The 22,341-nt window shown below is 44.6% G+C and overlaps 1 protein-coding gene across 6 annotated transcripts in view; it reads right to left on the bottom strand.

Moving 5' to 3' along the window:
* The window catches only part of KLHL5 (kelch like family member 5), a 154,929-nt gene that overhangs the window by 122,076 nt on the left and 10,512 nt on the right, over window positions 1-22,341 (bottom strand). For 2 of the 6 annotated variants that reach the window (XM_075930569.2, XM_075930568.2), the window contains exon 3: window positions 18,841-19,044. The exons of the other annotated variants lie outside the window; for them this stretch is intronic. In XM_075930569.2, coding sequence (XP_075786684.2) covers window positions 18,841-18,842 — 2 coding nt within the window. In that variant the 5' untranslated portion in view covers window positions 18,843-19,044. The remainder of the gene's footprint in view (window positions 1-18,840; window positions 19,045-22,341) is intronic. 6 annotated transcript variants of the gene reach the window in all.

Below are 22,341 nucleotides of genomic sequence, written 5' to 3'. Positions count from 1 at the left end.
TTCACCGAAGCAGCCCCTGTCCACAGGAGATCTGAGCTCCCCGCAGACAGGGCTACTACTGAAGCAGCCTCTGTCCGGGATGAGCTTGCCTCCACCGCAGACAGAAGCTGCTTTGGGGCAGCCTCACCCACTCCCTCCCAGCAGCCTCTGTCTGCAGGGAGGCTGGACCCCTGCAGACAGGGACTGCTACTGGAAGAGGATGTTACTCACTTGGGCAGTAACTGATGTTCTTTGAGACAAGTGTCCCCATGATGCTCCACATCAGGTTGGTGTGCCGTCTCCAAGCCGAGGATCGGAGTCTTCAGAGCAGTATCCTTGGGGCTGCATATGCACACACTCCTAGTTGCGCGTTCCTACAATAAAGGCATTGCTCATGTGTGAGCCCCTCCCCCTCACCAGTTCTTTCTCTACCTCAGAGAAAGACCCCCCGGGCAAGACCAGGGCTCCAAAGTAGAGGGGAGGAAAGGAGAGTAGTGGAGCACCCAAAGGACACTCACCTCGAAGAACATCAGTAATTGCACAGGTGAGTAACCTCCTTTATCAGCTCCTTGAGTATTCTAGGATGCATTTCATCAGGCCCTGGTGATTTGCAGACATTAACTTTTCTAAGTAATTTTAACTTGCTCTTTTTTTTAACTTCTAAACCTACCCTATTCCCACTAGCACTTACTATGTTAGGCATTCCTTCATCATCAGACTTCATGGTGAAGACCAAAAAAAGAAGTCATTAAGCACCTCTGCTATTTCCAAGTTTCCTGTTATTGTTTTTTCCTTCTCACTGAGCAATGGGCCTACCCTGTCCTTGGTATTCCTCTTGCTCTTAATATGCTTGTAGAATATTTTCTTGTTACCCTTTATGCCTCTAGCTAGATTTAGCTCTTTTTGTGTCTGCTTTTCTAATCTTGACCCTGCATACCTATGTTGTTTGCTTATATTCATCCTTTGTATTTTGACCTAGTTTCCACTTTTTATACAGCTCCTTTTGATTTTTAGATCATGTAACATCTTCCGGTTGATGCAAGGCGGTCTCCAGTCATACTTTGTATCTTTCCTGCTCAGTGAAATAGTTTGCTTTTGGGTCCTTAATAATGTCCCTTTAAAAAAACCTGCCAACTCTCTTCAGCTGTTTTTCCTTAGTCTTGCTTCCCATGGGACCTTACCTACCAGCTCTTTGAGTTTACTAACATCTGCCTCCCTGAAATCCATTGTCTCTATTTTGCTGTTCTCCCTCCTACCATTCCTAAAAATCATGAACTCTATGATTTCATAGTCACTTTCTTCCAAGCTGCCTTCCAATTTCAAATTTTCAATCAGTTTCTCCCGATTTGTTAAAATCAAATCTAGAACAGCTTCTCCCATAATAGCTTTCTCAATCTTCTGAAATAAAAAATTGTCTCCAATGCATTCCAAGAACTTGTTGGATAATCTGTGCCCTGCTGTCTGGACATATGTCTGGATAGCTGAAGTCCCCCATCACCACCAAATCCTGTGATTTGGATGATTTTGTTGTTTAAAAAAAGCCTCATTCACATGATGTGCTGTTGTTCCTGTCTAGGGTAATTCTGGGTATAACTGAGGGTATTATCATCTGGGATAAGGGTGATACCTAAACTGTTGTCTTCTAGGTACTACTGTTGCTGTCGAACATGTGGCTGTACCAGCACCATCTAAGGCTGCTTGTAGACCGTCCTAAATATTCTATGTCCCTCTACTATCATCACTTTAAATTGTTGTTTTTTACCTTATGGAATGTCCAAAATAAAATAATTGAATCTAGAGTAGTTTCTGTGATCATATTTGCTCAACAATGCAGCACAGTTGGCAACTCAGAATTCAAGCGTGGAAGACGTATAGACCTTACGGCCAAATAAATCCAACCTCTAGCTATCCCGATGTGAAGATGTGGATCTAAAGTGCCACTACTTATTTTTTCTGATGAGTGGCCTCCACTTCAAGTGAATTTGGTACAGGGTGTATAAAGAGAAATTCAAATCTCTTAGGTGAGATGTAATACCTTTTTCCATTCTCTTGCACATGGGGGTGGCAGTGGCAGGTGTTCTCCAAATAGTTTTAGTAGGCTCCACAATTGCAGGATTAATGGGTAACACTAATTGGATGACATGACTGATTGTAAAATGTCTGTCAGTTCGTGTTGGTTCTCCGCTACCTCCTGCATTGTAATGTTCAGTTCTTCAGAGTTGTGCTTGAAAAGGTCCTGGAAATGGGAAAAGTCATCAGCAGTGGTTGGACGAGAAGGCATGACAGTTTCATCTGGTGACAAAGATGCATTAGTATTCAGTGATGTATCAGGAGATGGGTAACTGTGGTTGTCTTCAGGGGCTTGTTGATGTTGTGGGAAAAGTGATTGCAGTGGAGGAGACTATTGGGGTACAGTGTGTCGCTTCTTTGCAAGATGGTGTCTATGACTGACATGTCAAGGGCTCCAATATTGCTAGTGTGGATAAGGCATCAGAGGTGGCATCCAAAGGTTATCATACCATTGTGGCAAGTCCCTATGCTTACCGTATGGTGGATGGGTTCTGGCAGAATAAACAGAGTGGCCTGTCAGAGGGGAGTTGTGTGGAGAAAACACATCAACATCCTCATCTGAATTGCTGGAAAATTTTTCTGGAGAGAAAGTTGGTTGGGTGCCCGGTGAGTGATGGGTGCTGAGAAACGGTAAATTAAAGGTGGATGATACCATCAGGTCTCTACATTGTGTGGACTGTTGAGTTGGAGTTGACAGTGCTGTGGTTGGTTGCACAACAGCAATTAGCAGTGCCAGATGGATCCTCAGTGTTGAGCACACCAGCAATGTGGTCTGTGCTGTTGTAGCACAAGCTGATGGCATGGGGGTTGGGTGAGATGCTGGCATGGTGTTGTCAGTACCGGGCAGTGCTGCAGGATGGCAGGCAACTTGAAGCCTATAGCTTCGGTACGGGATTTTAAAGAACCTGCTCTCATCATGGTAACGGCAGTGCTGGATACTGCTGGTATGTGGAATGTGCTAAGGCGCAGAGGCTCCATTGTTTTCGGCACCATAGGCCATTTGCTGGGTCTAAAATCATCCTTTTATTTATAGCGACAGCAACACATCCAAGATACCAGATGAAGAAAAATACAACAGTTGGATTCTTCTGAACATGTTCTAACAGACTCCTAAGGATTTCTATTAACCACATGCAATGATCTTGGAATGTTTAAAAACTGTCAGTTTTAAGGAGGGTGGAGGGAAGTATTGCTTCATCCAAAGCTGATGTTCCATATCATGATCATCTTCAGCCATTGCTGTTTCTCTGAGATAGTTCATGGATTGGTTTAATAATACTCAGGGTCCCAATACAAAGTCTATCATCACAACACAAAAAGTTCATACTTGGCTCTGGCTCTTCTAAAACACCTAGAGCTCCTCTTCTTGTTCCAATCTGCTCCTCTCAAACTCCAAGTTCTTCCTAGCTGGACCTCAGCCTTCTAGCTCTGTCCTCCATGCCAAAATCCAATCAGGGCTCCCACAGGAAGGGGAAGTTACTCACCAGGTGTAGTAACGATCGTTCTTCGAGATGTGTCCCCGTGGGTGCTCCACTCCAGGTGTCAGGCTCGTCCCGGCGCCGCTGATCGGAGGCTTTTCGTAGCCGTAACTGGCCGGACCACGCATGCACGGCAGGCTTCGCACGGTTTCTTCAGTCACGCGGTCCGGCCCCCCCGCCAGTTCCTGTCACCGTCCGGAATCTGCAATGAGACAAAAACAGACCCGGAGCGGGGAGGAGGGCGGGACGTGGAGCACCCACGGGGACACATCTCGAAGAACGATCGTTACTACACCTGGTGAGAAGCTTCCCCTTCTTCTTCGAGTGGTCCCCGTGGGTGCTCCACTCCAGGTGAGTACCAAGCAGTAACCCCTATGCGCACCGGGTCAGTGTTCCTCCGTAGAGGCTAGAACCGCGGACGCTACGGCTGCGTCCGAGGACCAACGTCGTACAATAGCATAATGATGAACAAACGAAGTGCTAGAGGACCAGGTGGCTGCTCGGCAGATGTCGCTGAGAGGCACACCTCTGGCAAATGCAGTGGAGGTGGCCATCGCTCTAGTGGAATGTGCAACAGGTTGAGAAGGGAGAGGTTTTCCCTTGAGTGAATGACAGGTTGTAATGCAAGCGGTAATCAACCGAGCTATGCGTTGACTGGAAAGAGGATTGCCTTTAGAGCGCTGTGCTATGGACACGAGTAGTCTGTCCGTGCGTCTCCATGAGCGTGTTCTCTCTATATAAAAAGCGAGTGCTCGTCGCACATCGAGCATATGCAGCAAGGTCTCTGACAAAGAAGCATGCGGTCTGGGGTAGAAGGCAGTTAAAACTATGGGTTCATTAATATGAAAGGAAGTGTTGACCTTGGGGATGAACGCTGGGTGTAGACGTAAGGTCACTGTGGTCTTTGAAAAGGAAGTGTAGGGCGGACTCGCCATCAACGCCCCTAGCTCGCTCACTCTACGTGCGGAAGTGATAGCCAATAGGAATACTACTTTCATCGTTAACATTCGGAGTGGTATTGATGCCAACGGTTCGAAGGGGGGATGCATAATTGTCTGTAGGACCAAATCGAGGTTCCAGGTTGGTGGAGGGGGCCTGTGGGGTGGATGCAAGTTTGTTAGGCCTTTTAGAAACCTTTTTGTAATTTGGTGGGAAAAGATCGAAGAACCTTGTAGAGGTTCGTGAAAGGCACTGATCGCTGCTAAATGAACTCTCAATGTAGCCATGGCTAGACCAGAGTCGTGGAGGTGGAGGACATAGTCCAGGATGTGTTGTAGAGGAGAAGTAACAGGTTGTACGTTTATAGCTTGACACCATTGCTGGAACCTGTGCCATTTTGCCAGGTAAGATCTCCGAGTAGAAGTTTTTCTACTGCTCATAAGAATTGTTTTAACTCGCTGTGAACAAAGGTGCTCGTCTTGTTTGAGCCAGCTATGAACCACGCTGTGACGTGAAGCGACTCGAGTCTGGGATGTAAGAGGGCTCCCTTCTGCTGGGATAACAAGTCTGGGTGAAGGGGAAGTGTCCACGGTGGGCATATCGACAGCCTGTGTAATAGCGGGTACCATGGTTGTCTCGGCCATGCCGGAGATATTAAGATGACTGTCGCTCGCTCGAGCATTATTTTCTCGAGCGTTCGCGGTATTAGGACCGTCGGGGGAAATGCGTAGAGGAGCGGTCCCGTCCAAGTCATTAGAAGAGCGTCGCCCAGAGACCCTCTTCCGATCCCCGCTCTGGAACAGAACTGTGGACACTTGGCATTCTGCATCGTGGCAAAAAGGTCTAGCTTCGGAGTTCCCCATCTGCGAAAGATGTGCTGAAGAACGTCTGCCCTCATTTCCCACTCGTGATCTACCGGGAATCGTCTGCTTAACGAGTCCGCAATAACATTGCTGATGCCAGGTAAGTACGATGCCATGATGGTTACATCGTTCCTTATGCACCAGTTCCACAACCGTACTGCCTCCACACAGAGGGAACGAGATTTATAAACCCCCTTGTCGGTTTATATAGTACATCGCCGCCACATTGTCTGTGAGTATCCTGACAGCAGTATGCCGTATGCGTGGCAGAAAATGCTTGCATGCCAGGAAAATGGCACGCAACTCTAGGAGATTGATGTGGTATGTGCTCTCTATGGTGGACCATTTGCCCTGAATGCGGTCGCTGTCCATGTGCGCTCCCCAGCCTATAAGAGATGCATCTGTTGTTATGAGCATAGAAGGCTTAGGACGACGGAACAGAACTCCGGAGAGGAGAGTCTCCGTGCGTTTCCACCACCGCAGAGAGTCGTGAACGTGAGGCGGTGGAATGACTGCCTTGAGGATGCTGTCTTTCTGAGGCAAGTATACCTTTCGTAACCAGTGCTGAAGGTCTCTGAAGTGGAGTCTGGCTTGAGGGACCACGAAAGTGGTGGAAGCCACGTGGCCCAGGAGGCGGAGGCACGTATGCACGGACACAGTCGGAGCGATATCGAGGACTTTGATCAGATTCTGTATTGCCTGAAATCTGTCTAGAGGTAAGTATGCCCTTTCCGTGACCGAGTCTAGTACTGCGCCTATGAACTTTATATTTTGCGTCGGGACCGTGGTCGACTTCTGTTCGTTTATTATCAGGCCAAGCGAATCGAACGTGTTTCTGGCCAACGAAATCATGTGCAGTCTCTTGGTGCGTTGAGGCCTTTATGAGGCAGTCGTCCAAGTAGGGGAATATGAGGACGTGCTGCCGCCGTAGATATGCCGCAACTACCGCCAGCGTTTTCGAGAAGACTCTGGGAGCTGCCGCCAGACCGAAGGGGAGAACTCTGTATTGGAAATGGTCGTTGAGTATTGCAAAGCGTAGAAAACGTCTGTGTGCCGGGTGAATTGTAATGTGAAAATATGCGTCCTGCAAGTCGAGGGCTGCAAACCAATCGCCGCGAGTCAGAGATGGAATTATTGTCGCTAGCGTCACCATCTTGAAACGCATTTTTCTCAGATAACGATTGAGAAGTCGCAAATCGAGAATCGGTCTCCATCCTCCTGACTTCTTTTCCGTCAGAAAGTAACGGGAATAAAACCCTTTCCCCCAGAACTCTTTCGGAACTTTTTCTATGGCTCCTATGGCGAGCAAGCGTAGGACCTCTTGTCGCAAAAGAGTCTCGTGAGAGGGGTCCCTGAAAAGGGACGGGGTTGGTGGGTGGGTAGGGGGCATTGAAGTAAAGGGGATGGTGAAACCTGATTTCACTATGTCCAATACCCATTTGTCGGTGGTTATTGCGGCCCAACCATGATAATAAGGCCGAAGACGATGATGGAAGATGGGAGAAGTATTTGTAGTAATTGTGGTTGCGACTAGTACGACTGCGCCCTCGACAGACTCGTCAAACCTGTTGTTTGGTCTGCGGATGGTTATTCGCCCTGGAAGGTTGCGGGCGCCGGCGTTGCGGCCTCTGTTTGGATCGGGTGTGATCAAACGGACGAGGTTGTTGTCTCTGAAATTGAAAATCATATCGCCTCTGGTATGGGAAGAACCTCCGGCGGCGGAACGGTGGGACGTACATGCCCAGCATACGAAGAGTCGTCCGGGAGTCCTTCCCGGTGTGAAGTAGCTCATCCGTTTTGTCCGCAAACAATTTTAATTTGTCGAACGGGAGGTCTTCGACTTTTGCCTGCAGGTCTCTCGGAGCACCCGCTGCCGCCAGCCATGAAGCTCTACGCATGGATATCGTGGTTGATCTCGCAGCCGTGTCCGCAACATCCATGGCTATCTGCAGACTGGCACGGGAGCAAGCATACCCTTCCTGCACCACCGCGCGAAGAATGGCTTTATCCTCCTCGGAGGCATTCTGGGCCAGACCTGATAGTTTGGCGATGTTGTCAAATCCATGATTGGACAGTAGCGCCGCATAATTGGCAATGCGAAGAAGAAGGGTAGACGATGAGTAGACCTTTCTACCAAATATGTCCAATTTTTTTGCTTCTTTCTCCGCTGCCGCATTCCTTGCCTGCGGATTCTTGGCTCGATTCAGGGCTGCGTCTACTATCAGTGAGTTCGGTTGGGGATGAGTAAAAAGAAACTCTAAGCCCTTAGAAGGTACAAAATACCTCTTCTCCACCCGCTTTGATGTGGGCGGGACAGAGGCCGGGGTGTGCCATATCTCCGAGGCTGGTTCAAGGATCGCCTCATCAATTGGGAGCGCTGCTCTGGACTGTTGCTTGGGATGCAGGTTTTTAAGCAATTTGTAGTGCTTCATCTGAACGTCCGCCGCATGAACGTTCTGCGTGTCAGCTACTTGCTTAAAAAGATCTTGGAACTCCCGACTGTCGTCCGGGGGTGAATCGTTCCCTTGAAACACCGCTTCGTCCGGAGAGGATGAGGCAACGTCAGGTGGAGATATTGCGTGCGAGGGGGCATCCTCATCTGAAATTTGACCCTCCTCAGGATCAGACATTTGAGGAGGAGGTGAGGGAGCAGCTGCCTGAATCCTTTGGGTTTGAACCAACTGTTGCGGTGAACCCACTGGCGACTGGTGCCCATGCTGCGAGGTACGGCAGCGACAAGAATGAGGTGACCAAGACCTTGAGTAAGCATATGGGGAATAGTCAGTCTCTCGATGACGGTAAGGATAATCGGGGGATGGTCTCCTAGATGAATAGGGAACGCTGTATCTGCTTCCATATGACCTCGAAGGTGAGCGGGATGGTGAGCGAGATCTAGGAGAGCGCATCCCGAAGTGCGGAATGGGATGTCTGTAGACATGCGTGTAGTGCGGCCTCGAGTAGTGGTACGGAGAACGTGAGGCGCGATAGTAACGCGAGTCCCTCAGCGAATGATATCGCGGGGGGGAGGGAGACGGTGCCGGCGAGAACTTTGGAGATGGCGAAGGATACGATCTTCGAGGAACCGACTTTCTTTGAGCCTTTGTCGGTACCGCACCTTTGTGAGGAGAGTGTCTGGAGACGCGATCGTCATCGTCCGAAAGCAGTACTGGAGAATGCGGTACCGAAACTGATGGGGAGGGAAGCTGACTCTCCGGTGCCTTAGGCGGAACCGGGGTACTACGGTCCGCCGGTGCCGTAAACCCCTTCTTAAGCGCATGCGGTGCCGCCCCCGACGCCGAGGCATGGCTGTCGCTCGGCACCGCGTCAGGTGCCGTAGGCATTAGGCGCGTCGGTGCCGTCTGGTCTATCGGTGCCGATGGTTGGGCCAGCGCCGACTGCGGCGCCGTAGCATGTTTCCGCACCGATGGTGCCGACGTCTTATGGTCGGACAGATCTATAGGGTGCCGGTCTCGACTTATCGGTGCCGATTGTTGCCTGGTAGGGCTGGCGGCAGTGGACGGTGCCGGCGCTGAAGACGACCGTCCCACCGATTTACCTCTGTCTCGCTTGTGCTTTGTGGGCTTGTAACCCATTCCAGAGGTACCCGGCTGGTCACCCTCGCTGATTCTAGATCGAGGGACCGCGGCCAGAGAGCGCGCTGGGGAGACTCGCTTAGCTTTCTTTTGAGTCGACCCGCTCAGCGGTGGAGACGTCTTCTTATGAGTCCGGGAAGACTCTCCTTGGGGCGTTTCAGAGGGCTGTAAAGCCTTGTCAAACAAGATAAGCTTCAGCCTCATGTCTCTGTCTTTACGTGCCCTGGCCGTTAACTTCGAACAATGGGCACATTTTCCCGGCACATGGGTCTCTCCCAAGCAGCGTATGCACGCGTCATGGCCATCTGACGCTGGCATGGGGTCTTTGCACAGGGAACATTTCTTAAACCCCGGAGAGCCGGGCATTATATATTTTCTACAGATAACCAATAATAGAGAAAAAAACCATAACGTAACTATCTATTGAACTTCGAGAAAAAAAAAATTTTTTTTTAAACGAACAAACGACTAACTAATTAACTAATTAACAATAAACTGTGGAAAAGTTGTGAAAATTTTAATGTTTTATATCTAAAGGATCTGTCTCTGAGGAGAGAATCCGATGTCCGTCAGCAACCTAGGACGGTTGAAAGGAACTGGCGGGGGGGCCGGACCACGCGACTGAAGAAACCGCGCGAAGCCTGCCGCGCATGCGCGGTCTGGCCAGTTACAGCTACGAAAAGCCTCCGATCAGCGGCGCCGGGACGAGCCCGACACCTGGAGTGGAGCACCCACGGGGACCACTCGAAGAAGAACCTCCTCTTCATTGGGTTCTGGCCTCCAAATTTTCCTGATGTCCCTGAATTGCTCTGAGCCTCCCCATCTCTCCCAGCTGCTCTTTATAGGGAAATCATCTGATATCTCTTGACTGTGGCTCTTTTAGTAATCAAAGTTGACTAGTCTTAGTCATTCCATTTTTAAAAAGAAGTCATTCTATTACACCCCCACCCTGCTTCTTGGAACTCACCCTCTCCAGAACAAATTGTATCTACACTTCCTTTTGTTTTAATTCACTAGTGCCTTCTGTTTCATGACTTGGGGTCTGAGCCCTAAGTCTCCACTACATCCTCTAGAGCCTTCGCAAATCAGAGGCAAGCTCTTTAGCCCAAGCAGAATGTTTCTGAAACTGAAAGCCCTCCAGCCCTTTCATTTTGTTGATATTTGCACTCTGTCCTGGAGGATCTTCTGACCATCATTCCTTTCATCCTCCACATATCTATTTGCAATTACAACACTTCTTGTCAGTTGTTAACTCATTTCTCTCTTTCAGGGCACACTGCTTAGCTTCTTCCAAAGCAGCCATTTCTATTCAGTGCTTCTCAGCTTATCAAAGCAGCACTCTTACAATCTCTCCTCCCAATGCTGCACTTATGGCAGGGTGGGCAAGAAATGGTCCAGGAACTGGATCTGGCATGCCAAGCCTTTCAATCCGGCCTGCCACCCATACTACTGGACACATAGGCTGAGAGCAGCTCCAAGGCTCAGAGTGCTGGCTGCTCCATCTGCCTCTCTGTGCTGAGTTGGGGGTATGGGGGAAGCTTCATGCACTACAAACCACGCTCCATTAGCATGATCTCGCCAGCGTGCTAGTTCGAATCACAGATGATTCAAACCAGGAAGTGCACGCCGGGACACGTTAGTTCAAACCAAAGCCCTTGGTTCGAACTAACGTTACTCCTCATTTTTTGAGTAACGTTAGTTATGAAGAGTAATGTTAGTTCAAACCAAGGGTTTTGGTTCGAACTAACGCGTCCCGGCATGCACTTCCTGGTTCGAATCGGCTGTGATTCAAACTAGCGCGCCAGTGAGATCATGCTAATTGAGCGCAGGATATTTAAATCCCAGCATCATTAGATACTTCACTCGTCTGCATTTGCATCCCTAGTCCAAAATAGGGAGCAAATGTAGATGTACCCTCTCAGACTCTACCCTTTCCTGAACCCTAATCCCCTATCCCAAACTCCCTTCTGCACCCAACCTCCATCCCAGACCCTGCACCCCCTCCAGAGAAAAGTGTGACCCTTGACCACTTACCAACATTTTGGTGTGGCCCCCCCTATCAAAAATTATTGCCCACCTCTGCCTTATGGTCTTATTTAGTGTGTCATCTACACATAGTGCTGCCACAAACGCTGAGTCTATCTTTATTTCAGCTTCCTAGTGTATATCTTTCTTACCAATACTGCACTTTCCCTGCTACTCAACAGCTTCTGCTCAAGCCTATAGTCTAATAGCTTCCTTAAATAAGCTCTCTCACCTCATTAGCTTCCTCTTTCATCTTCTGTTTCATTTTCTTCACCTGGTCTATTAGTCTCTTGAGCTCAATCTTCAGATTTAGTTCCTTCTCCCTCCAATCTTAATTAGGGGAGGAATCTGTCTTTCAAGTCTTTGCATTTCAAGTCAGCACATTAAAGCACTTTCCTATCCTAGGAGATTTTGATACTGCAGATTGCTTCTGCACCTTATCTGCACAATCTTCATAGGGATCTACTACATGTTCTCTTCCTCTCTGGTCTCTGTGGCTGGGGGAATTTTTTCCTATGGCTTGCAGGAATCTCTTCCTAACCAAACACCATTTTCCACATATCCATTGTATTTTCAACCCAATGCATCTATCTTTTCACACTTCAAAGCATTTGGGCTGTTTCCTTCACCACCTAGTGTCATTCTCTATCAATTCTCTGTTTCTTATCAGGCCACTTGCCCCATATGGAATACAAACTGTCCATATCCTGGTTTTCCACACTGAAAACAGATGACTAAGGCAAACTGCTCTTGCTATTGAATCCATGTAGGTCAAAACAGTCAGAGCTGAAAACTATAAGGATATAGTGGATTATGCCAAGGAGGTGACATCGCAAGGCATGAGGAGTTTAAAGTGTATGACCTCTGAAGATGAACTGGGAGGAACCTGAGCCCCTTGAGCCTGTTTGTAGGCCAGGGAATCCAAAAAGGCCACCATTTTGGTGGTGGCCACTGAGGCTGCCAGACCATGCAAGTGTCTCTTTCATTTTCTGGATCCTCACCTACTGGTATAGGCAAACAATGCTTGTGACATTGAGGACCCAGACGGGGAAGGATCAGAATAGGGATGATGAGCTCTGAGCTGGCAGACAGTGCCCTGTAGAAAAGGCCTGGGAAAGGAGCACACCAAAGATTAGTATGCGTTGTACCTCAACTGGGAATGGTTCCGGTCACTTGGTGCTGGAAATTTCTCAAAGCCAGATGTTTTGGCAAGCTCTCTATCAATGCCATACAATGTTGTAATGGTGCCAGTGCCAGAGAAGAATGCAGAGGCAACAAAGATCAGGAATGAGCAGAGACCTCGATGCTTAGATGTAACAGGTTGAAGAGCAAGTAATTCTCAAAATTCCAATTTCTAAACATCAAGTGTAGTCCTCTTCCAATATTTTTCTCAAGTAGTATCCTCCAATATCTACATCTCTTACTAATTTTGGCATCATCTAGTGAGAAATGCAGTACCTCTAAATACTATAATTCCTTTTTCTGAAGAAATGGCAACAATTAATTTAATGTTCTGATAAGTTCTAAGTACACAACAATACCACTGATGCTCTGTTTCATAAAACTCCTAAAAGCATTTTTCCATTACACATCCTGTGTGACAATTGAACAATGGTAGCACATATGAACTTCCAGAGAGGAATACAGAGCAAAAATCTCAATCACAAGTAGCAAAATTCTTTCATTCCCGGAGAAGCAAAGCCTGTGTACCATAACAACATACACAAAGTGCAAGAAAAACTTCCAGGCTGAAATGCATTTACTGTATTTTCAACTATAGTTGTTCTCTAACTAAAATTCAGTCAATTACTTACGCAAAAATGAAATAGAAATGTAAATTAGCTAGCTGAAAGAAATAACCGCTGATTAACTAAATTTAAGTTGGGGACTTTTGACAATATGGGAAGAGCAAATGATAATTACCAAAGCTTTACTTTATCTCCTTGGGAATCTTAATTCTTCTTCCTCCCCCCCCCCCCCACTTAGAATACTTGAAGACTTAAGATTCCATGTTTTTTATTAGAGAAAAGCTTGCTGTGCCTTATCAGATTTATGCTAATAGAAATAAGAAGATTTAATACACACAACACTTCTAACAATTTAATATTGTAATTATAATTAAATTGCATAGGTTTGTTACTGCACTGACATTCAACACCTATAACTTTTGTTGTTAATTTTAGACATATGTTAGTTTTTAAGTTGAATCAACTTAGATGTAAACAACATAGAAGGCATTATTCAATAGGAAGCTATAATACTAAGCTTTATTATATAAAAGTTAACATAAAATGATGACTTCAGCAACAGTAATGCAAACTGTGATCATGAACAGCAAAATGCTTTCCTGTGAGAGAGACAGAGAGAGAGAGAGAGAGAGACACCCACACCCACACCCACCCACACCCACACCCACACCCACACCCACACCCACACGGGCTCTTGCTTTATCACTCAATCTTCTTGATACCTTTTGTGTTCTGTACAGTTTAGATTTTAAGCTTCTGTGGACTTGAATCATGTGTTATTGTATCTATAAAGTTTATGCACCCCTACAGTATTAAATAACATAAGCTAGGTACAATGAATACATATGTTCCTAAACTTTTTACAGTTAATACTTAATTTCAATCTTGATCAAGAGACAACATAATATTCAAGAACAAGAGGTATGTGTGAGAGAGAAAACTTTGCTTTTACTACATCAGTATTTCTCAAACTGTGGGGCTCCGCGAAACACTTTCAGGGGCTCAGCGAGGTTGACAAACAGGACACATCAATAGGTACAACACATACAATCAGTGAACCGCCGGGGCTCCACATAAATTTTTGCACATGTAAAGGGCTCCGGAGCCCAAAAAGTTGAGAACCACTGTACTACACAATCTGTATGCTACTAACAAATGTAAGAATGGTGTGTGGGTTATTATGAGGTAGCTCACTACCAATAAGAGCAATTAACAGTTTAAACTTATTAGACTGATTAATGCATATGTGATTACAACCTTTCAGAAGCCAAAAAAAGTCTTAATACATCTCCTATCTTTTGATTGCCTGCTACTGAAAGAACTTGTGCATAATTTCTTATCTACTCTCTGAATATTGTATTATTAATGATCTCATGTGTCTATATCTTCTTTTCCTATAAAAATGGATCAAAATGCCAGCACATATTGAGAATTTAATGGCAATACCATTAAGCTTCTACATATACTTGAGGACCTCTTGAGGTCCCTTCCAGTTCTAGTATTCTATGGTTCTATAATATACAGTCAAGATTTGCAGTGCTAGAAATTTTAAAGTATTTATTTCAATATTCACATTTGAAATGTTACAACAATTACACATCCACAGTAACAACTGAACAATGGTGGAATGTATGAACTTCCAGAGAGGCATAAAAAGAAAAAAATCTGGACCATGAGTAGTAACATGTATCGCTTAACATGTCTCAAATGTGTTTACAGCACAGTATTGCCACTCTTAATGTGCCAAACAGGATAAACTCATGTGATTCAGTATAAAGTTGCAACATCAGGTCTGTTCTACTTGCATTGTGCTGAATTACTATGGAGAGGCTGAGGTGGGAAAGAAAGAACAGATGGAGATGGGGACACATTAGGGAAAGGGAAAAATTAAAGGACAAACTCAAAAAGGCTTTCATTCTCTCCTTACTTAGTGTTTTTAAGATCAGTTATAATTGCACAGCAGCCTAGTGGGCTGCCAAGAGACAGCACATCTTTAGGTTCTTTGAAAGTGCAAGAGGGCAATAGAAAAGGATACGTCTACACTTGCTCCCTAGTTCGAACTAGGGATGCAAGTGTAGGCAACCGAAATTGCTACAGGGATTTAAATATCCTGTGCTTCATTAGCATTACTCCGCTCAACAGCTGTTTCGAAAGTGAAAGTGCGCGCCAGGACACGTTAGTTCGAACCAAACCCCTTGGTTCGAACTAACGTTACTCCTCATTTTTTGACATTATTCCTCCTGGTGCACACTTTCACTTTCGAAACAGCTGTTGAGCAGAATAACGCACCAGCGAGATCATGCTAATGAAGCGCGGGATATTTAAATCCCCGCTTCATTAGCAATTTCGGTCACCCTACATTTGCATCTCTAGTTCGAACTAGGGAGCAAGGGTAGACGTACCCAAAGGGAACAAAGTCCTTCCCCACTTCATTGTTCTCCCCCATTTCTTTGGAGGCACTCTCTTCCATCTATATTTGTAAAAGAACTCATGATCAAAAGTGAAATAGGTAATACATGAAGCACAGATCAGAAAGATCTTCATATTAGATTTCTATAATAAGCAAGAGTTCAAAATGCAGAACTTACACAGGAGAACGTGAATGTCAATACTAAACCATCGGCATAAAGGGGGTGCATAATCACAAGAGGATTATATTAGAGCACAGACAGAGAAAATGCTATGTAGAACAGCTAGAACAAAGACATCAAATTTGTTAACCTATGAACAGTGTTCCCTCTAATATGTGCGGCAGCACAGCTTCAGAGGTGATTAATCAGCCCCGCCCAGTTAGAGGCTCAGGGCTCCGAGCACAAATTGTGCTGTCATCAGCTTATAGGGAACACTGCCTATGAATAATAACATAAGAACGGCCGTACTGGGTCAGACGAAAGGTCCTTCTAGCCCAGTATCCTGTCTGCCAACAGTGGCCAGCACCAGGTGTCCCAGAGAGAGTGGACCAAAGACAATGATCAAGCGATTTGTCTCCTGCCATCTCTCTCCAGCCTCTGACAAACAGAGGCCAAGGACACCATTTTATCCCCTGGCTAATAGCCTTTTATGGACCTAACCTCCATGAAATTATCTAGCTTCTCTTTAAACTCTATTATAGTCCTAGCCTTCACAGCCTCCTCTGGCAAGGAGTTCCACAGGTTGACTACATGCTGTGTGAAGAAGAACTTTCTTTTATTAGTTTTAAACCTGCTCCCCATTAATTTCATTTGGTGTCCTCTAGTTCTTCTATTTAGGGAACTAATAAATAACTTTTCTTTATCAGCCCTCTCCACATCACTCATGATTTTATAGACCTCTATCATATCCCCTCTCAGTCTCCTCTTTTCTAAACTTAAAAGTCCCAATCACTTTAACCTCTCTTCATATGGGACCCGTTCCAAACCCCTAATCATTTTAGTTGCCCTTTTCTGAACCCTTTTCAAGGCCAAAATATCTTTTCTGAGGTGAGGAGATCACATCTGTACACAGTATTCAAGATGTGGGCGTACCATAGTTTTATACAGGGGCAGTAAGATATTCTGGGTCTTATTTTCTATCCCTTTCCTAATAATTCCTAGCATCCTATTTGCCTTTTTGACCGCCGCTGCACACTGTGTGGAAGTTTTCAGAGAACTGTCCACCATAACTCCAAGATCTCTTTCCTGATTTGTCATAGCCAAATTAGCCCCCATCACACTGTACGTATAGTTGGGGTTATTTTTCCTGATGTGCATTTCTTTACACTTATCCACATTAAATTTCATTTGCCATTTTGTTGTCCAATCACTCAGTTTGGGGAGATCTTCTTGGAGTCCCTCACAGTCTGCTTCTGTCTCGACTATCCTAAACAGTTTGGTATCATCTGCAAACTTTACTACCTCACTGCTTAGCCCTTTCTCCAGATCATTTATGAATAAGTTGAAAAGGACTGGTCCCAGGACTGACCTTTGGGGGACACCACTAGTTACCCCTCTCCAATCTGAAAATTTACCATTTATTCCTACCCTTTGTTTCCTGTCTTTTAACCAGTTCTCAATCCAAGAAAGGACCTTCCCTCTTATCCCATGGCCATGTAATTTACACAAGAGCCTTTGGTGAGGGACCTTGTCAAAGGCTTTCTGAAAATCCAAGTATACTATATCTACTGGATCCTCCTTATCCGCATGTTTGTTAACCCCTTCAAAGAACTCTAATAGATTAGTAAAACAGGATTTCCCTTTACAGAAACCATGTTGACTTTTGTCCAACAAGTTATGTTCTTCTACATGCTTCACAATTTTATTCTTTACTATTGTTTCAACTAATTTGCCCGGTACTGAAGTTAGACTTACCGGTCTGTAATTGCCAGGATTGCCTCTAGAGCCCTTTTTAAATATTGGTGTCACATTGGCAACCTTCCAGTCATTAGGTACGGAAGCCGATTTAAAGGATAGGTTACAAACTACAGATAATAGCTCAGCAATTTCTTGGCAGTGAATCTATAAAATATTAATTTGTAAATCTATTAATTTAGGTTTTCTTGTGGGAGGTTTGGCAACAGTTAGAAGCCAAAGCAATGACTATTCCTTTGATCTGTTTTGTTCTGACTTAGTATTTTTGCACAACCAAAACCCAACTTTCTGAAAGAAAAAAATGGTTCCCTCCAATTTAAAGTTTGATTTGCTTATGAAGAGTTGCTTGGTAGGCCACACTTTTCTTGCTAATGAACAACCAGGATTCCAATTAATTAAAACATCTTTTATGCTGTATTAAATCATTTACAAAAAAAATGGGGGAAGATGGATGTGTTTGAAAAGCTACTCACATAACCAAAAGTTTGAACTTTCCAATTTGAAGTTTTTAGGTTTGGTAAATCTCTACCTGGATGCCTTTTTCCCTGGAACTTCTCCTCTCCCATTCCCCAACAATCTCCTAGTATTACTACAGCTAATGCACATTCACTCTTAGTTTAGTCAATTCTATCTTTTTCTGGTACTACTGTGATGAGCTGATGATTTTTCTGGTGAGGCTGTCATGAGCTGACAGGTGAAATTCTCCAACATATATCCTGTTTGACAGGATCAGTGTGCCTCAAAGACTTCTTGTGGAGAAAATAATCCACATGAAATAAGGAGAGTACACTATTATGAGCTATAGTAACTATATGCAAAGACTTAAAAATCTGGGAAGTAGTAACATATTCTACTTTGCATATAATATTTCCAAGTTGGGCTGTTCTTTAATTGTAAATTCTGTATTAGCAGTTTATATGAAAAGTGCTTCTTGCACATTCTACCACATACCTTGGATCTGCTACTGAATGGAAGAAACCTCTTCAGCATTACCACTTAGGCACTTACTATGCAACAGACTTGCAGAAGGCACAAAAGATGCCCTGGCAACTAGAGGGCTGTTTATAAGCATAAATTAGATTGATCATACACAAAAGAAGACACCTAAACTAGTATCAAACTGAAAAGGCAAATTCCCTTGATCAGATTTTTATTTAATTCCGGGATATCAGTGCAATCTTCTTGTCTACACTTAAAACACTACAGTGGAACTGCTGTACCATGGAACAGTCCTTCCGTAGCACTCAATGTGGATACAACCTACTCCAAACTAGAGGGATTTTCCATTAGGTAACCCACCTCCATGACAGGCAGGTTGACAGAAGAATTTTCCAAAAACACTGCCACCTTGAAATTTGCTGCCACTTTGAAACCGCCAGGTGGTTTATTAAAGGGGCAGCCGCTGCACAGCTGATCTGCGGATCACCTGTGCGACGGCTGCCCCTTTAAAATGCTGCCTGTGCGTCTTGTGGAACCAGAATCAGCTGGGGACTTCCCAGCTGATCCCAGGCTCGCTGCGGCATTTCTCCAGAACCTGGAATTAGCTGGGGAGTCCCAAGCTGATCCAGGGTTCCAAGGAAATGCCATGCAGAGCCACGGGTGAGCTGGGCATTTCCCTTGAACCTCGGATCAGCTGGGGAGTCCCCACCTGATCTGGGGTTCCGGGGAAGTGCCATGCAATCCAACCAGCTTTTTCTATTCACCTTATTGTCCATTAATCAAAGCCATACTTTTTAAACTTGCTGGCAAGAATATTTTGGGAGGCAGTTATCAAAAGTTTTGCTAATGTCAATGTTTATCAAGTTGACCATTTTACTCACATCCACAGAGCCAGTTATCTCATCATAGCAGGCAACTGGTCAGACATGATTTGTCCTTGGTGTATCCATGTTGACTATTCCTGATCACCTTCCTCTCTTCTAAGTGTTTCAAAATGGATTCCTTGAGGATTTGCTCCATGATTTTTTTCCCAGGGACTGAGGTGAGTGTCAGTAGTCTGTAGTTTCCTGGATGCTGCTTCTTCCCTTTTTTAAAAAAAGATGGGCACTACATTTGCCTTTTTTCAATTGCCCTGGGCTTCCCCCAACCACTAATTTTCAGGATTGTGAATCGTTAATAACTACTCTCTGAGAATGGTTATCCAGTCAGTTATGCATCCACCTTATAGTAGCCCCATATAGGCTGTATTTCCCTAGTTTATCAATAAGAAGATCATGCAAGACCATATCAAATGCCTTACTAAAGTCTAGGTATACTACATCCACCGCTTCTTCCTTATCCATGAGACTCGTTATCCTATCAAAGGAAGCTATCCGATTGGTTAGACATGATTTTTTTCTTTACAAATCTATGCTGGCTGTTACTGATCTCCTTATTATCTTCCAAGTGTTTGCAGATGAATTCCTTAATTACTTGCTCCATTATATTTCCTGGCACAAAAGTTAAACTGACTGGTCTGTAGTTTCCTGGGTTGTTCTTATTTCCCTTTTTATAGATGGGCACTATATTTTTTCTTTTCCAGTCTTCTGGGATCTCTCCTGACTTCCATGATTTTTCTAAGATGATAGCTAAAGGCTCAGATACCTTCTCCATCAGCTCCTTGAGTATTCTAGGATGCATTTCATTAGGCCCCGGTGACTTGCAGACATTATCTTTTCTAAGTAATTTTTAACTTGTTCTTTTTTTATTTTAACTTCTAAACTTACCCCATTCCCACTAGCACTTATTATATTAGAACATAAAAACATAAAAAGATAAGAACATAAGAAGGGCCATACTGGGTCAGACCAAAAGTCCATCAAGTCCAGTATCCTGTCCGCCGACAGTGGCCAGTGCCAGGTGCCCCCGAGGGGGTGGACCGAAGACAACGATCAAGCGATTTGTCTCCTGCCATCCTTCTCCAGCATTTGACAAACAGAGACCAGGGGCACCATTCCTTAGCTCCTGGCTAATAGCCTTTTATGGACCTAGCCTCCGTGAATTTATCTAGCTCTTTTTTAAACTCTGTTATAGTCCTAGCCTTCACAGCCTCCTCTGGCAAGGAGTTACACAGGTTGATTGTGTGCTGTGTGAAGAAGAACTTTCTTTTTTTAGTTTTAAACCTGGTACCCATTAATTTCATTTGGTGTCCTCTAGTTCTTTTATTATGGGAACAAGTAAATAATATTTCTTTATTCACCCTCTCCACACCACTCATGATTTTATATACCTCGATCATATTTTAAATACCTCAGTCTCCTCTTTTCTAAACTAAAAAGTTCAAATCTCTTTAGCCTCTCCTCATATGGGACCTATTCCAAACCCCTAATCATTTTAGTTGCTCTTTTCTGAACCTTTTTTAATACTAAAATATCTTTTTTGAGGTGAGGAGACCACATCTGCACACAGTATTCAAGATGTAGGCATACTATAGTTTTATATAAGGGCAGTAAGATATTCTTCATCTTATTTTCTATCCCTTTCCTAATAATTCCTACCATCCTATTTGCTTTTTTGACTGCCGCTGCACACCATGTGGACATTTTCAGAAAATTATCCACAATAACTCCAAGATCTTTTTCCTGATTAGTTCTAGCTAAATTAGCCCCCATCATATTGTATGTGTAGTTGGCGTTATTTTTTCCAGCGTGCATTACTTTACAGTTATCCACATTAAATTTCATTTGCCATTTTGTTGCCCAATCACTCAGTTTGGGGAGATCTCTTTGAAGTTTTTCAGTCTGCTTTGGTCTTGACTATCTTGAACAGTTTAGTATCGTCCACAAACTTTGCCACCTCACTGCTTACCTTTTTCTCTAGATCACTTATGAATAAGTTGAATACGATTGGTCCTAGGACTGACCCTTGGGGAACACCACTCCATTCTGAAAATTTACCATTTATTCCTACCCTTTGTTTCCTGTGTTTTAACCAGTTCTCAATCCATGAAAGGATCTTCCCTCTTATCCCATGACAACCTAATTTACACAAGAGCATTTGGTGAGGGACCTTGTCAAAGGCTTTCTGGAAATCTAAGTATACTATATCTACTGGATTCCCCCTTGTCCACATTTGTTAACCCTTTCAAAGAACTCTAATAGATTAGCAAGACATGATTTCCCTTTACAGAAACCATGTTGACGTATGCCCAACAAATTATGTTCTTCTACGTGTCTGACAATTTTATTCTTTACTATTTTTTCAACTAATTTGCCCGATACTGACATTTTATTTACTGGTCTGTAATTGCCAGGGTCGCCTCTAGAGCCCTTTTAAAATATTGGTGTTATTAATAGGCATTCCTTCACCATCAGACTTCATGGTGAAGACCGAAACAAAGAAGTCATTAAGAACCTCTGCCATTTCCAAGTTTCCTATTATTGCTTCTCCCTTCTCACTGAGCAATGAGCCTATCCTATCCTCAGGGCCAGGCCACAACATTTTGGCACCTCAGGTGGGGAGCTCAAATGACGCCCTCATGCCACCTTTTCTTCTGCCTGCCTGTTATGTCTCTTGTGCCTGCCTTCTTTCAGCACAGCACTCCACCATATCTGTGCATCTAGAACAGAGAAAATACATAAGCACCAGCAGCATACGCAATTTTCTACACTCTGGGTCAGTGTTTCTTAAACTGTGTTCCACGGCACACTGGTGAGCCACGAGGCAGCCGGAGGTGTGCCATAGAGAACATCAGAGTTCAAATGGCCGCCCTTAAAGGGGCAGGTGACCTTGGTTTTTTTTTGCTCAATAACTTTCCCCTCAACCCTGCCCCCTTTTTTTTGGGGTCAACAAAAATATCCTTGGTGTTCCTCATAAAAAAATTGTTTGGTGTTCCTCGGTCTTAAAAAGGTTAAGAAACACCTCTCTGGGTCCTAGTGGTGTCTCCCTCCCTCCCTCCGTCCAAAAAGCCTCATCCCTCCAGTCTGGCACACGAGGCAGCCGCCTCAGTTCGCCTCGTGGTAAGGCCAGCCCAGCTTATGCTTAGTCTTCCTCTTGCTTCTAATATATTTATAGAATGTCTTCTTGTTACCCTTATGTCTGTAGCTAGTTAGAGCTCATTTTGTGCCTTTGCCTTTCTAATCTTGCCTCTGCATCCCTGTATTGTTTGCTTATATTCATCCTTTGTAATTTGTCCTAGTTTTCACTTTTTATATGAATCCTTTTTGATTTTTAGTTCATGCAAGATCTCCTGATTAAGGCACGGCATCTTTTGTCATACTTTCTATCTTTCCTGTGCAGCAAAGTAGCTTGCTTTTGGGCCCTTAATAATGCTCCTTTAAAAAACTGCCAATTCTCTTCAGTTGTTTTTCGCATTAGTCTTGCTTCCCATGGGACCTCATCTA

Source organism: Pelodiscus sinensis, chromosome 4 (assembly GCF_052426305.1).
Source record: "Pelodiscus sinensis isolate ZL-2025 chromosome 4, ASM5242630v1, whole genome shotgun sequence".
Lineage (NCBI taxonomy): Eukaryota > Metazoa > Chordata > Testudines > Trionychidae > Pelodiscus > Pelodiscus sinensis.
The sequence above is the reverse complement of the archived record's forward strand: the minus strand, read 5'-3'. Positions and strand labels throughout refer to the sequence as shown.